Below are 13521 nucleotides of genomic sequence, written 5' to 3'. Positions count from 1 at the left end.
ATGAGAAGAAAGTGTTCTGGTGTCAGTGGGATTGAACAATGCCCTATTTTTGGTGTTCAGAAAATAGTGACCCATCATTAGTGTCAGTGGGAGGAATAGTGCCTCATTGTTGGTGTCAGTGGGAGGAATAGTGCCCCATCATTGGTGTCAGTGGGAGGAATAGTGTCCCATTGTTGGTGTCAGTGGGAGGAATAGAGCTTTTCATTGGTGTCAGTGGGAGGAATAGAGCCCTTCATTTGTGTCAGTGGGAGGAATAGTGCCTCATTGTAGCTGTCAGTGGGAGGAATAGTGCCCCATCATTGGTGTCAGTGGGAGGAATAGTGCCCCATCATTGGTGTCAGTGGGAGAAATAGAGCCTTTCATTGGTGTCAGTGGGAGGAATTGTGTCCCATTGTTGGTGTCAGTGGGAGGAATAGTGCCCCACCCATCATTGGAGCACAGGTGTGTCAGGAGGAGGCTGTCTCTGGAGCTGCTGCAGATCCGTGTGAGAGGGGACTGGTGAGGAAATCTATCCCAGCTCTCCTGGCCCCTTTCTGGGGAAGCCATGGAGGCCAGCAGGGCCTCTCCTGCTGGAAGCTCCCAGCCATCTCCTGGGCCGTCGGTTGACATGCCTTCCTCTGTACAAACCATGGCTTGTGATCTTTCTGCCCCTGGTAAGGATGAAGGCTCAGAGGCAATTCAGGAGCGAGTGGTGGCCGGGATTAAAGCCCTGAATAGAGAAAGAGACAAGCTCTATAAACTGAGAGCGGAGCTGAAGCGCCTGAGAAGGCAGCGTGAGGGCTTACATAGCCAGAAACGAGGGTCCATGGATCCGGAGATCCAACTGGCCAAGGTCCGGGTTGAACATCAGGAGACCATTGTGTCCATCATGGAAGGAAGAGATGGGCCATTTAAGGAAAAGTTTTACAATGATAAAAGGTTTGCGAGGATGACAAAGATGGAGGTGGAGGAGGAGACCCCCAGTTCTGACCCCCTGCCCCCTCAGGTAGAGGTAAGCAGCCAAGAAGAAAAAAAGAAAAAAGAGAGCGCACCAGCCTAGTGCATTATCCTTGACAGGTTTATTTAATTAAAAACAAGAAAAAAACTACTCACAAAGGTCGAAGAGAACAATCGCATAGTAATCGCACAGAGGCAATTATTCCAGTGGTAGCAGTTTTCCAGGTCCCAGGAAGGAGGCATACGGACTACTGCTGGCTAACGCGTTTCGAAGGTTACCCTTCTTCATCAGAGGTAAGCAGCCCCATGCCTTCCCAGGACTCAGGAGGCATGCTCAAGGTAATCCAGGCAATGGAGTCTCCTTTGCGGGGTGATCAGCTGGTGTTCCATGAGGAGGACATAACAGATAATGTGCCTGACAAGGTAAAGCCCGTCAAGCCCCATGTGGTGCATAAAACAGTTTTTGTGACTGATACTGACAATGTGCCCAGTGACAATCAGGCTGCTAGTCCTATGTGTAGCAATGCTGTGCCTGCTGATGCTGCAGTACAGGAAAGTTTGCATTTAAAAAATGACATTCCTGCAGATGAACTGCAACATTCAGCAGAGCCAATTAACCCCCATTTAGCTGAATCTGAAGCTGTTTGCCCCAAACCTGCTGAAGACTCTACAGCACAGCTTCAGGAGACAGCTGGCATTGCAGCAGAAACTGTGACTATTCCTGATAAGAATGTGGATATTTGTGTGACTGATAAAAATCATCCCAGTACAAGTGTGATGAACAATGGTCCCAGTACAAGTGTGATGGACAGTCCTACCAACTCCGTTCAAGTAGTGAATAATAATAGTAACGTACAGACTGCTGTAACTTCAGTGTGGGGCCTTGGCCCTGATAAACCCACATTTGCTCAGGTGGTACGCTCTGCTCCTGGTAGCTCCGCCCCCAAGCGGGGTTTCCCCCTGCAGCCTACCACTTTGGGCACCCCGGGATCTGGTCTTGGGTCTCTGGCTTCTGCTGGGGGTCCGAGAAGAAATGTGGTAATTCTCAAATGGGAAGGTGGTGCGATCCCTCCAGCACGGCGTGCAGTGGTGGATTTGATTTTAGAGATGGGTTTTGGGGCAAATGACCTGTATGCTCTAATACATGTAGCTGGGACACGGGATTATACCATTAGTTTCACCAGGCCAGAGGGTCTTGACCTGTTCTGGGAGCGATATGAGGCTCGGTGCAGGTCAAGACCTGAATGGGAAGGTCTGGCCCCAGTTGCGGTTTCGCAAAGGTCAACGGTGAAAAAGATAACCATCATACTCACTAATGAGAGTGTTCCTGCTCGGGACCTAGAGGTCTGGTTAAGGAACTATGGTGAGGTTTTGACTAAGCCCAGTAAAATCCTTGATGAGCGTAACATCTGGACTGGGGGTTGGTCGGTTACAGTCAGGTTGGCCAGGGATGGGAATGTTGTCCGTCACCTGCCCTCCTCAGCTTTTATAGGGAGGGATAGGATGACTATTTTCTACCCTGGTCAGCCGAAGCTGTGTCACCGCTGTGGAGAAAAGGGGCATTTGAGCTCTTCCTGTTCAGCCTTGATATGTTCAGTGTGTCGGGGTCAGGGTCATATGGCTAAGGACTGCACCGAGATGATCAGGTGCAACCTGTGCCTGCGCCTTGGCCACCCCTACAGCAGGTGTCCTGAAGCCTGGCACAATATGGAGAAGGAGGTAATTGATGACATGTCAAGGCTGGACAGGATGGAGGGTGAGGCCCCTGGTGTACCATCCTCCTCTGCGGTGACCGTCTCCCCTGGTCCTGCTCAGGATCCCTCTCCAGTTCCTGTGGCCACCCCTCATGTGTCTGTAAGTATTCCTTCTGTATCTGTATCTGTCTCCCCCCAGCCTACTGTACCCTCTCCTCTTGTGTCAGAACCTTCCAAGTCTGTGCCCCCTGAGTCAGTTACCCCCCAGGAGTCTACCCCTCCTAAGTCTGATTCAAAGGGAGCACCCCCCCCACCAGCAGTAGTAGTGGGTACTAAAAAGGTTGCTTCTTCCTCTGTAAAGAAGTCTTCTGTAAAGACTTCACAGAAAAAAGTAAGAGATGAGGGCATCTCTGAAGCTGACCTGCAGCACCTGGAGGAGAGAAGGAAGGTTGGGAAGCGGAAGAAGCAGGTGGTGAGGACAGAACAGGCTCCAGTGCCTGTCTCCAACCGGTATAGGTCCTCTAATTGGGATATCTCTTCATCTGGAGCTTCTTCGGAGCGAAGTTCTGATTCCGAAATGGAGTTTGAGGCGGCCTCAAGAAAGAGAGAGGCTTCTGGTGATGAGCAGCAGAGGGGAGCTAAGAAGCAAACCACCCAATAACCCAAATGGCGGTTCCCCCTCCGTTAAAAGTGGTGACAATAAATGTCGCCAGCATTAAGTCAGTAAGAGCTCGTTCTATGGCCTTCTTTTTGTTCAGCCAATTAGATGCTGAAATTTTATTTTTGCAAGAGACTAGGCTCACCTCCTTGGCAGATATTCATATGGCCAAGAGAGAGTGGAGGTATGGTCCATCTTACTGGTCTCTTGCGGCCGAGCCTTACGGCGGTGTGGCGGTGTTGTTTAAAACCGGCATGGTAACTGTCCGGCGGGTTATTGAGGTGGAGATTGGGAGATGTATGGTCTTAGACGTCCTTGTGGGAGGGCAGGACCTGCGCCTAATTAATGTTTATGGACCGCACACAAAGTGGGACAGGAAATGCCTTTTTACAAGGATCAAGCCATTTCTTTTTACATCCCGGCAAGTGGTCTTTGGAGGTGACTTTAATACAGTAACTAGGCCCAAGGACAGGAAGGACTTCAAGGACAGGCTGGGATATGATAGCGTTTTTTTAAATAGTATGGTTAGGGATGCTGGTCTTGTGGATGTGCACATTAAGCACCTCCCGGATGACACTGGGTTCACCTTTCATCGAGGTAATAGTCAGAGTAGAATAGATAGGTTTTTTTTGAAGGAGACCTCTGCTTTCTCACCCCCAGTGGTGCAGGCAGTAGAGTTCTCTGATCACTGTATGCTATCTGTGGTCCTGAATGCTTCAGACGCCCCTCAGAGGGGCAAGGGCATCTGGAGATTGAATTCGACTCTACTCAAGGAAGAACATGTTAGACAATCCTTTGAGGAATTCTTTCAGGCACAGGTGACCATCCTGGACTTTTGTAGCAGCAAGGCTGAGTGGTGGGAGTTGACCAAAAAGAGGATTGCTGGATTCTTCAGGGGCCTAGCCAATAGAAAGCAGTTTAATAAATACATGACCTACCAACGTTTACGGAGGAAGCTGGATATTCTTGTCTCGAGAGGAGGAGATCCTGGGGCAATCTCCGAAGTGAAACTCCTTCTCAGGAAGTGTCAATATGACCGGCATGCCTCTTTGGTTCTGGAGAGGGACTATGGGAAGTACCACTCGCCTGACCCTTACCAGAACTGCAAACAAGGTGTAGCTGTTAAAACGGTCGTTGGCCTTAAGGACAGTACAGGTTCCTTGACAAAGTCCAGGTCAGGGATTCTGGAGGTCGTGAGGTCCTTTTATGCTGACCTTCTTGGGAGGAAAGAGCTTGACCGTGACAAGATGGAAAGCTTTTTGGACTCTACTCCAGGTCTAAATGATGAAGATGTCCCATTGATGAATTTGACAGAGGAGATCACAGTTGAAGAGGTGATAAGGGCAATTGAACAGCTTGCCATCAAAAAGTCACCTGGACCGGATGGCTTGACGGCTGAGTTTTACAAAGCTTTTAAGTCTATTCTGGCCCCACATTTGGTAGAGGTTTTTAACAGTTGCCTTGCTGAGGGGGTACTTCCCTCTTCCATGAGGCACTCAGCTGTGATTCTTCTTTCAAAGGGTAAAGATCCTTCGATGATTGAGAATTGGCGCCCCATCAGCCTTCTTAATGTCGATAGAAAGATACTGGCAAAGATCATTTTCTGGCGCCTATCGTCAGTAGCAGAGTCTTTGCTTTCTCGCCATCAGCACTGTTCGGTCCAGGGTAGGTGCACCTTCACAGCAGTTTTAGCTGTCCGGGAGGCCTTGGAGCGGTGCAGGGCTGCAGGCTGGGGAAAGTATTTGCTGACATTGGATCAGGCAAAGGCTTTTGATCGTGTTAACCATGAGTACCTGTGGTTGCTCCTTAGTAAGTACGGTCTGCCGGGTGGTTTTGTCAATTGGTTAAAAGTCTTGTATAAGGGGGCAGAAAGCTTTCCTCTTGTTAATGGTTGGGTTGGGCAGTCCTTTGAGGTTGGCTCCGGGGTGCGCCAGGGTTGTCCCCTGAGTCCCTTGCTCTATGTGTTTGCAATCGACCCCTTCATCAGGAGGCTAGAGAGCGGCATGTTGTGTGGGGTGCCAGTGGGGCTCCCAGGTGAGCCGCCTTTGAGGGTTGTTGCCTATGCGGACGATGTGTCCGTGATTGTCACTGGGGCGGATGAAGCAGAGGAGGTGGTCTCTCTGACATCACGGTATTCTGAAGCATCAGGCTCCAAGATCAATCAGGAAAAGACTGAAGTTTTCTGGATGGGAAAGGAAGGTGAGGGTTTTGATCTCCCGGACACCTTTCCAGTGCCCCAGGAAAGAATTAAGATTCTAGGCATTGAATTTGGACCTGGTGATTATGGCCTCAAAAACTGGGAAGGCAGACTGGAAATTGCCAATACTAAGGTGGTCAGCTGGAAGAGATGGAAGTTATCTATGAGGGAAAGGGTTGATCTGATTAAGACTTACCTGATTCCGATCTTCTTGTATGTCAGCTTTGTCTGCATCTTGCCAGTGTCTCTCTATGCTAGGGTCAGTAGTGTGTTCTTCCAGATGTTGTGGGGGAACAGACTGAACCCCATCAAGAGGAATGTCACCTATCTATCCAGGAGGGAGGGTGGCTTAGGTATGGTCAACCCAGTTCTTTTCTTTTCACTGCTTTTTCTCAAGTTTAACATTGGTAATATGCTTGCAGTGGAACCTCCTGGATGGGTAGGCATCTTTAGATCTTGGTTTAGGCCTTTTCTGCGACTTTGGGAAGAGGGTGGCCAAGTGAAGAATCTCAGGGGTCATCGTGGTCAGCTACCAGCCTATGTCGCTCCGTGCCTGAAGTTACTACGGCAGTGGCGATTGTCGGCTGAAGATCTCAGATCGGTTCCGAGGAAAGTCCTTATGAGTCGAGTCTTGAGCGAAGTCTTTCATGACCCACTGGCCTTAAGGGATTGCCCAGGCCCAGTTTTGAGGGCAGGGTTAAGACTTATTAATTTGGACAGAGTACCCCCTAAATTTAGGGATCTGGCCTGGTTGTGCTTCCATGGGAGGCTCTATGTTAGGGGCAATTTGAAATTCCGCAGTGGGGTGGATCGTAGCTGTCCCCGGGAGGAGTGTGCAGGTGAGGAGGAGACTATGGACCATTTTCTGCTTCATTGCCCCTTTAACATAGAAGTGTACAAACAGGTGGGGCGGGCCCTCGGTGTCCCTTTCCTCTCCAGGCTGGGTTATGCTGAGTGGGTGTATGGAGCATTCAATACTGGTGGGCTTTTTTGTTTAGATACACTTTTTCTAGTTAGCCTAGTAGTCCGTTATTTCACTTGGAACGCACGGTGTCAGGTCTGCATTCGGCGTAAAATCCTTCCTGTTCAGGTGGTGGTGTATGACATTCTGCATGAGGTGGAGAAGATTCGGGTACTTGAGAGAGACAAGCGGAGTCAGGGGGCTTGGTTGAAGGCGTGGAGGGGTTTCAAGCCTCCCTGACTGCCAGGAGTCTCTTTCCCGGGTGTGGCTGTCTGTCTCTTATCACCCTAGATTATTATTATTTGGATTTATTTTTTGATAAATGGCTGCGTACATAGGTGATGGGTTGTGCCTCTTGGGCCCTCTCTGCTGCTTTATGTAAATAGTTTTGGTAGTGGATTATATATATATTGTATATATTCTGAACATGGATGTGTATTCCTTGGATTTATGTTGAAGTTTTGTACTTTGGTTTTGTTTTTTTACTTTTGTATAAAATTGGTTGCTTGATTCTTTTTAATAAAAGATCAATAGAGCCCTTCATTGGATTCAGTGGGAGGAATAGTGCCCCATCATTGGTGTCAGTGGGAGGAATAGTGTCCCATCGTTGGTGTCAGTGGAAGGAATAGTGCCCCTTCATTGGTGTCAGTGGAAGGAATAGTGCCCCATCATTGGTGTCAGTGGGAGGAATAGTGTCCCATCGTTGGTGTCAGTGGAAGGAATAGTGCCCCATCATTGGTGTCAGTGGGAGAAATAGAGCCTTTCATTGGTGTCAGTGGGAGGAATAGTGTCCCAAGGGCCAGAGAAAGGCAAGCAAAGGACTGCTCTGTAGGGAGATGTTTCCCAAGTAGCATGTAATAGCAATCAGTCTTGTAAAATTGCACAATTTTCCAGTGATTTGTGATTAATTGAAGATTCTCCTGCATACTACCTTAGCATCTTACTCCTCAGGGAGTCATTTGTTCTTTCTGTTCTGTTCTGTTCAATTACAGCTGCAAGTCTTTTTGGGGATGTCTCTACCAGCTTTGCTCATCTAGAGAGGGACATTTTTGCCCATTCTTCTTTGCAAAATATCTCAAGCTCTGTCAGATTGGATGGAGAGCGTCTGTAAACAGCAATATTCCAGTCTTGCCACAGATTCTCAATGTGATTTAGGTCTGGACTGTGACTGGGCCATTCTAACACATGAATATGCTTTGATCTAAACCATTCCATTGTAGCTCTGGCTGTATGTTTCGGGTCGTTGTCCTGCTGGAAGGTGAACCTCCGCCCCAGTCCCAAGTCTTTTGCAGACTCTAACTGCCAGTTAACACAGGGGCGACGTGTCAGGCGACTTAGCCACCTGACAAGTTGAGCTCCATGCTTTGCAATGGAACTGTTCTAATAGGAGAGACTCAAGTTGCTCCGACTTAGAAAAAGGTTCCTGTACTACTCTGGGGCTACTTTGGAGCGGCTTGCATTCTATACAGAAGTCATTTTGCAAGTCGAGCTGTACGGGGCGGCTTCAGAGTTGGACAACTTTTAAGCCGCCCCTGTGTGAACTGGCACTAACAGGTTTTCCTCTAAGATTGCCCTGTATTTGGCTCCAATTTATCTTCCCATCAACTCTGACCAGCTTCCCTGTCCCTGCAAAAGAAAAGCATCCCCACCACATGATGCTGCCACCACCATGTTTTACAGTGGGGATGGTGTGTTCAGGGTGATGTGCAGTGTTAGTTTTCCACCACACATAGCGTTTTGCTGTTAGGCCAAAAAATTACATTTTAGTCTTATCTGACCAGATCACCTTCTTCCAGATGTCTGCTGTGTCCCCCACATGGCTGGGCACCACGCCTCTGTGTTCTGTCTTCAGCATTGACGTTAGTCTTGGCTGCCAGTGTTCGGCATCCTGTGGCTGTGGGACCCTGGAGCTTCCCGGCACATCATGCACCTTTAGCCGACCTTTCCATCTAAGCGGGTGCCGTTGGATTACACATCTCCCTCTGTGCCATAATCCCTCCGACCCATGGGGGGTCTGATAAGCTCTGTACTACCTCCCACTGTACATGTGAGTTGCTAATTGTTTTAATAAACGTGTATGATTTTCTTCTAATACTGCACTTACTGTAGAGTGGGGCTCCACTGTACAGAGATTACAGAAAATGGCACATAATTGTGAAGTGGAAGGAAAATGATAAATGGTTTTCCAATTTTTTTCCAAATAAATATGTGAAAAGTGTGGCGTACATTTGTATTCAGCCCCCTTTACTCTGATACCCCTAACTAAAATCTAGTGGAACCAATTGCCTTCAGAAGTCACCTAATTAATAAATAGAGTCCACCTGTGTGTAATTTAATCTCAGTATAAATACAGCTGTTCTGTGAAGCCCTCATGAAGGCCAAGGAACACACCAGACAGGTCAGGGATAAAGTTGTGGAGAAGTATAAAGCAGGGTTAGGTTATTAAAAAAAATCTCCCAAGCTTTGAACATCTCACGGAGCTCTATTCAATCCATCATCTGAAAATGGAAAGAGTATGGTACAACTGCAAACCTACCAAGACATGGCCGCCCACCAGTGGCGGCTGGTGCTCAATTTTTTTTGGGGGGTGGCCCAATTGTGTCTCAGGACCCCCCTTAGGACTCCCGGCCAATTGTGTCTCAGGACCCCCTTCCTTATTGGCCGGGAGGAGGAGCAGGAAGGCATTAGCGAATATTGATTTGCTAATGTCACACAACTGGGCGCAGTAGTCTGCACCCGGAGCCCACCCTTTTTGAAGCCAATTAGAGCCTCAGGCTCTAATCATGTGCTTAAAAAAAAAAAATGAAATCCATGCGTCTGGCGCCCTGTATGGAGATTAGGGGTCGGGCGCATGGATTAGGGGGGCGGCGCCCCTTAGCCCCTGTTTGAGCATCCACCACTGACGTCCAGCTTAAAGGACAGGCCAAGCAAGGAGAGCATTAATCAGAGAAGGAGCCAAGAGGCCCATGGTAACTCTGGAGGAGCTGCAGAGATCCACAGCTCAGGTGGGAGAATCTGTCCACAGGACAACTATTAGTCGTGTTCTCCACAAATCTGGTCTTTATGGAAGAGTGACAAGAAGAAAGACATTGGTGAAAGAAAGTCATAAGAAGTCCTGTTTGCAGTTTGTGAGAAGCTATGTGGGGGACACAGCAAACATGTGGAAGAAGGTGATCTGGTCAGATGAGACCAAAATTGAACTTTTTGACCTAAAAGCAAAACACTGTGTGTGCCGGAAAACAAACACTGCACATCACCCTGAACACACCATCCCCACCATGAAACATGGTGGTGGCAGCATAATGTTGTGGGGATGCTTTTCTTCAGCAGGGACAGGGAAGCTGGTCAGAGTTGATGGGAAGATGGATGGAGACAAATACAGGACAATCTTAGAAGAAAATCTGTTAGAGTCTGCAAAAGACTTGAGACTGGGGTGGAGGTTCACCTTCGAGCAGGACAACGACCCTAAACATACAGCCAGAGCTACAATGGAATGGTTTAGATCAAAGCATATTCATGTGTTAGAATGGCCCAGTCACAGTCCAGACCTAAATCACATTGAGAATCTGCTGATCACAGACGCTCTCCGTCCAATCTGACAGAGCTTGAGCTCTTTTGCAAAGAAGAATGGGCAAAAATGTCCCTCTCTAGATGTGCAAAGCTGGTAGAGACATCCCCAAAAAGACTTGCAGCTGTAATTGCAGAGAAAGGCGGTTCTACAAAGTATTGACTCAGGGGGGCGCCATACAAATGCCCTCCACACTTTTCACATATTTATTTGTAAAAAATGTTGAAAACCATTTATCATTTTCCTTCCACTTCACAATTATCTGACACTTTGTGTTGGTCTATCACATACAATCCCAATAAAATACATTTACGTTTTTAGTTGTAATATGACAAAATGTGGAAAATGTTGAGGGGTATGAATACTTTTTCAAGGCACTGTATATTATAGTATGCTCACATTGTGTCCACTTCCGGCAAACAGTTGTTGAACAAATTAAACAAATGTTTCCTTTTTACGGAGCGTTTGGATGAGTTGTATAATGGAAAGCAGCCTGGTGCCCTCATTAATAGTTCCCAACACTGCATCCGAATGGAAGACAAAAGGTCATGTTAGAACAAGCATGGTGGGCAGCTTTAATCAATCACTGGATCTATGTACAGAATATTATTTGTACGTATTGAAATTATTTAGCCAAATGATTCTTTTTATTTTTTGTTATGAAGCAATGCAGTGATTACACCACCTTACACATCCAATGGTATCTTTACAGGACTGCCGGTAAAACCCATACCATGGTTTCTAAAAAAAAAAAAAAAAAAATGCTTCAGACTCATGTTAAACTGAATCCCGGGCTATACAAACGCCGCGTACACACGGTCAGAATTTCCGACAACAAATGTTCGATGTGAGGTTGTTGTCGGAAATTCCGACCGTGTGTAGGCTCCATCGGACGTTTGCTGTCGGAATTTCGGTCAACAAAAATTTGAGAGCTGGTTCTCAAATTTTCCGACAACAAAATCCGTCGTAAATTCCCATCGTCTGTACACAATTCCGACGCACAAAATTCCACGCATGCTCGGAATCAAGCAGAAGAGCCGCACTGGCTATTGAACTTTCATTTTTCTCGGCTCGTCGTACGTGTTGTACGTCACCGCGTTCCTGACCATCGGAATTTCCGACAACATTTGTGTGACCGTGTGCATGCAAGACAAGTTTGAGCCAACATCCTTTGGAAAAAAAATCCCATGGATTTTGTTGTCGGAATGTCTGATTGTGTGTACGCGGCAAAAGACCCAGAATGACACAGTTATATAATAATTAAAACTTGTTAACCTTACTTTTTTTATTTTCTTTATTTGACGTTACCTGCATAATACAATAGCATTTTACATTCTGAAAATGAACAATATACATCGAACTACACAACATCCTATTGGTCCTATACGATACCCAATAAGAGTATAGTATGTGACCGGTCTAGACTACGTGGCATGTTCACCAATGCCAGGAGCCTGGCGGACAAGATGGGTGAACTAGAGATACTGTTGAACAAGGAGGATTTCAATTTTGTGGGAATTACAGAGACCTGGTTCAACAGCTCTCATGATTGGCTGGCAACCATTTAAGGGTATTCCCTTTATCGCAGGGATAGAGAGGGTAAAAAAGGGGGAGGGGTATGCCTATATATCAAGAATAATGTACAAGTGAAGGTGAAAGATGACATCAATAAGGGAGCTAGGGAGGAGGTGGAATCCTTATGGGTAGAGCTCCAAAGGGAGGAAACTAAGGGGAAAATAATACTGGGAATATGCTGTAGGCCCCCTAACCTGAGGGAGGAGGGTGAGGCGGACCTCCTATCACAATTTGGATTAGTGGCAAGAAAGGGAAGTGTCATTATAATGGGGGATTTTAACTATCCAGACATAGGCTGGGTGGAAGGAACCGCACATTCGTCTAAGGATCGCCAGTTCCTAAATGTCTTGCAGGACAATTTCATGGGTCAGATGGTAGACGCACCAACTAGAAACAAGGGGTTACTAGATCTATTGATTATTACCAACAATACAGACCTGATCACGGATGTGGAAATACGGGGCAATTTAGGAAACGTCGATCACAGGTCAATTGGCTTCAGTATAAATCACACAAATAGGAAACACAAGGGGAACACAAAGACACTGAATTTAAAAAGAGCCAACTTCCCTAAACTATGAACCTTTGCTAGAAGGCATAAATTGGGATAAAATCTTAGGAACAAAGAACACGGAGGAGTTTGCTTTAAGAGCATATTAGATAATAGCATTAACCAGTGCATCCCATTGGGAAATAAATTTAAAAGAGTGAACAAAAGTCCTGGATGGCTTAATTCCAATGTAAAAATGCACATAAAAGCAAAGGAGAAGGCCTTCAAAAATTACAAGGCTGCGGGATCATCATCAGCAATCAGACTTTACAAAGAATGCAACAAGAAATGTAAGGGTGCAATTAGGGTGGTTAAAGGGGCAGGTTTGCGTTTTTTCACCTTAATGCATCCTATGAAAAAAAGGTGAAAAAACATCCGACAATACTGCTTTTTTACTTACCTGAGCCCGTTCACCTGCTGCGCTCTCCCCCGATGTCCTCTTCGCCGCTCAGCCTGGCCGTTGATTGGCTAGAGTGGTTAGATTGAAAGCAGCGCAGCCATTGGCTTGCGCTGCTGTCAATCACATCCAATGAAGCGGTGCGCCAGGGGGCGGGGCCGAGTGATACAGTGAGTGGCTATAGCCGCCGGCTGTATCACGGGAGCACATCCGTAAGAACTAACCGCCATGCGAGAGAGCTCTCATGAAGGTGATTAGCTCTTGTGGGGAGGAGCTGAGACAGCCACCGAGGGACCCCAGAAGACTAGGTTCGGGGCCACTCTGTGCAAAACTAGCTGCACAGTGGAGGTAAGTATAACATATTTGTTATTTTTTATTTTTTTTTAAATTGCCTTTACAACCCGTTTAAGATAGAACACGAAAGACACATAGTGGAGGACAGCAAAAAAAATCCCAAGGAATTCTTTAAGTATACAAACAGTAAAAAAGAAAGGACAGGCCATATTGGCCCCATAAAGAATGAGGAAGGACATCTGGTTACAAAGGATGGGGAGATGGCAAAGGTATTGAATTTATTCTTCTCCTCAGTCTTCACGAGTGAATTGGGGGGCTTCAGTAACCAAAACTGCAGTGTTTATCCTCATGACACGTCACAGGAAGCACCTCCATGGTTAACAGAGGACAGAATTAGAATTAGACTTGGGAAACTCAACTTCAATTTAATAAATCACCGGGACCAGATGGCTTGCACCTGAGGGTACTTAGGGAACTCAGTCAAGTAATTGCCAGACCATTGTTCCTAATTTTTACTGACAGTCTACTGGCTAGAATGGTAACAGCTGATTGGAGAAAAGCCAATGTAGCACTAATATTTAAAAAAGGGACAAAATACATCCCTGAGAATTACAGACCAGTTAGCCTAACATCAATAGTATGCAAGCTCTTGGAGGGGATGATAAGGGACTATATACAAGATTTTAGTAAT

The 13521-nt window shown here is 46.7% G+C and overlaps 1 protein-coding gene across 1 annotated transcript; it reads left to right on the top strand.

The window, feature by feature from the left end:
• The first annotated feature begins 432 nt into the window (after positions 1-432).
• Positions 433-10569, top strand: LOC141109913 (uncharacterized). Its single transcript, XM_073601166.1, has 3 exons — positions 433-991; positions 1231-3021; positions 10438-10569. Exons 1-3 carry the CDS (start codon positions 545-547, stop codon positions 10567-10569), a joined length of 2370 nt encoding a protein of 789 aa, XP_073457267.1. The 5' UTR covers positions 433-544.
• Positions 10570-13521: the final 2952 nt, after the last annotated feature.

The sequence above is a fragment of the Aquarana catesbeiana genome, linkage group LG10 (assembly GCF_042186555.1).
Source record: "Aquarana catesbeiana isolate 2022-GZ linkage group LG10, ASM4218655v1, whole genome shotgun sequence".
Lineage (NCBI taxonomy): Eukaryota > Metazoa > Chordata > Amphibia > Anura > Ranidae > Aquarana > Aquarana catesbeiana.
This window is presented reverse-complemented; position numbering and strand designations above follow the sequence as displayed.

What these genes read in the sequence shown, in the direction of transcription:
- LOC141109913 (XM_073601166.1), top strand. Translation starts at nt 545, where the DNA reads ATGGAGGCCAGCAGGGCCTCTCCTGCTGGAAGCTCCCAGCCATCTCCT. An exon ending in CCCTGCCCCCTCAGGTAGAG is followed by an intron (nt 992 to 1,230) that starts GTAAGCAGCCAA and finishes TCTTCATCAGAG; the next exon opens with GTAAGCAGCCCCATGCCTTC. An exon ending in TAAAGACTTCACAGAAAAAA is followed by an intron (nt 3,022 to 10,437) that starts GTAAGAGATGAG and finishes TCCGGCAAACAG; the next exon opens with TTGTTGAACAAATTAAACAA.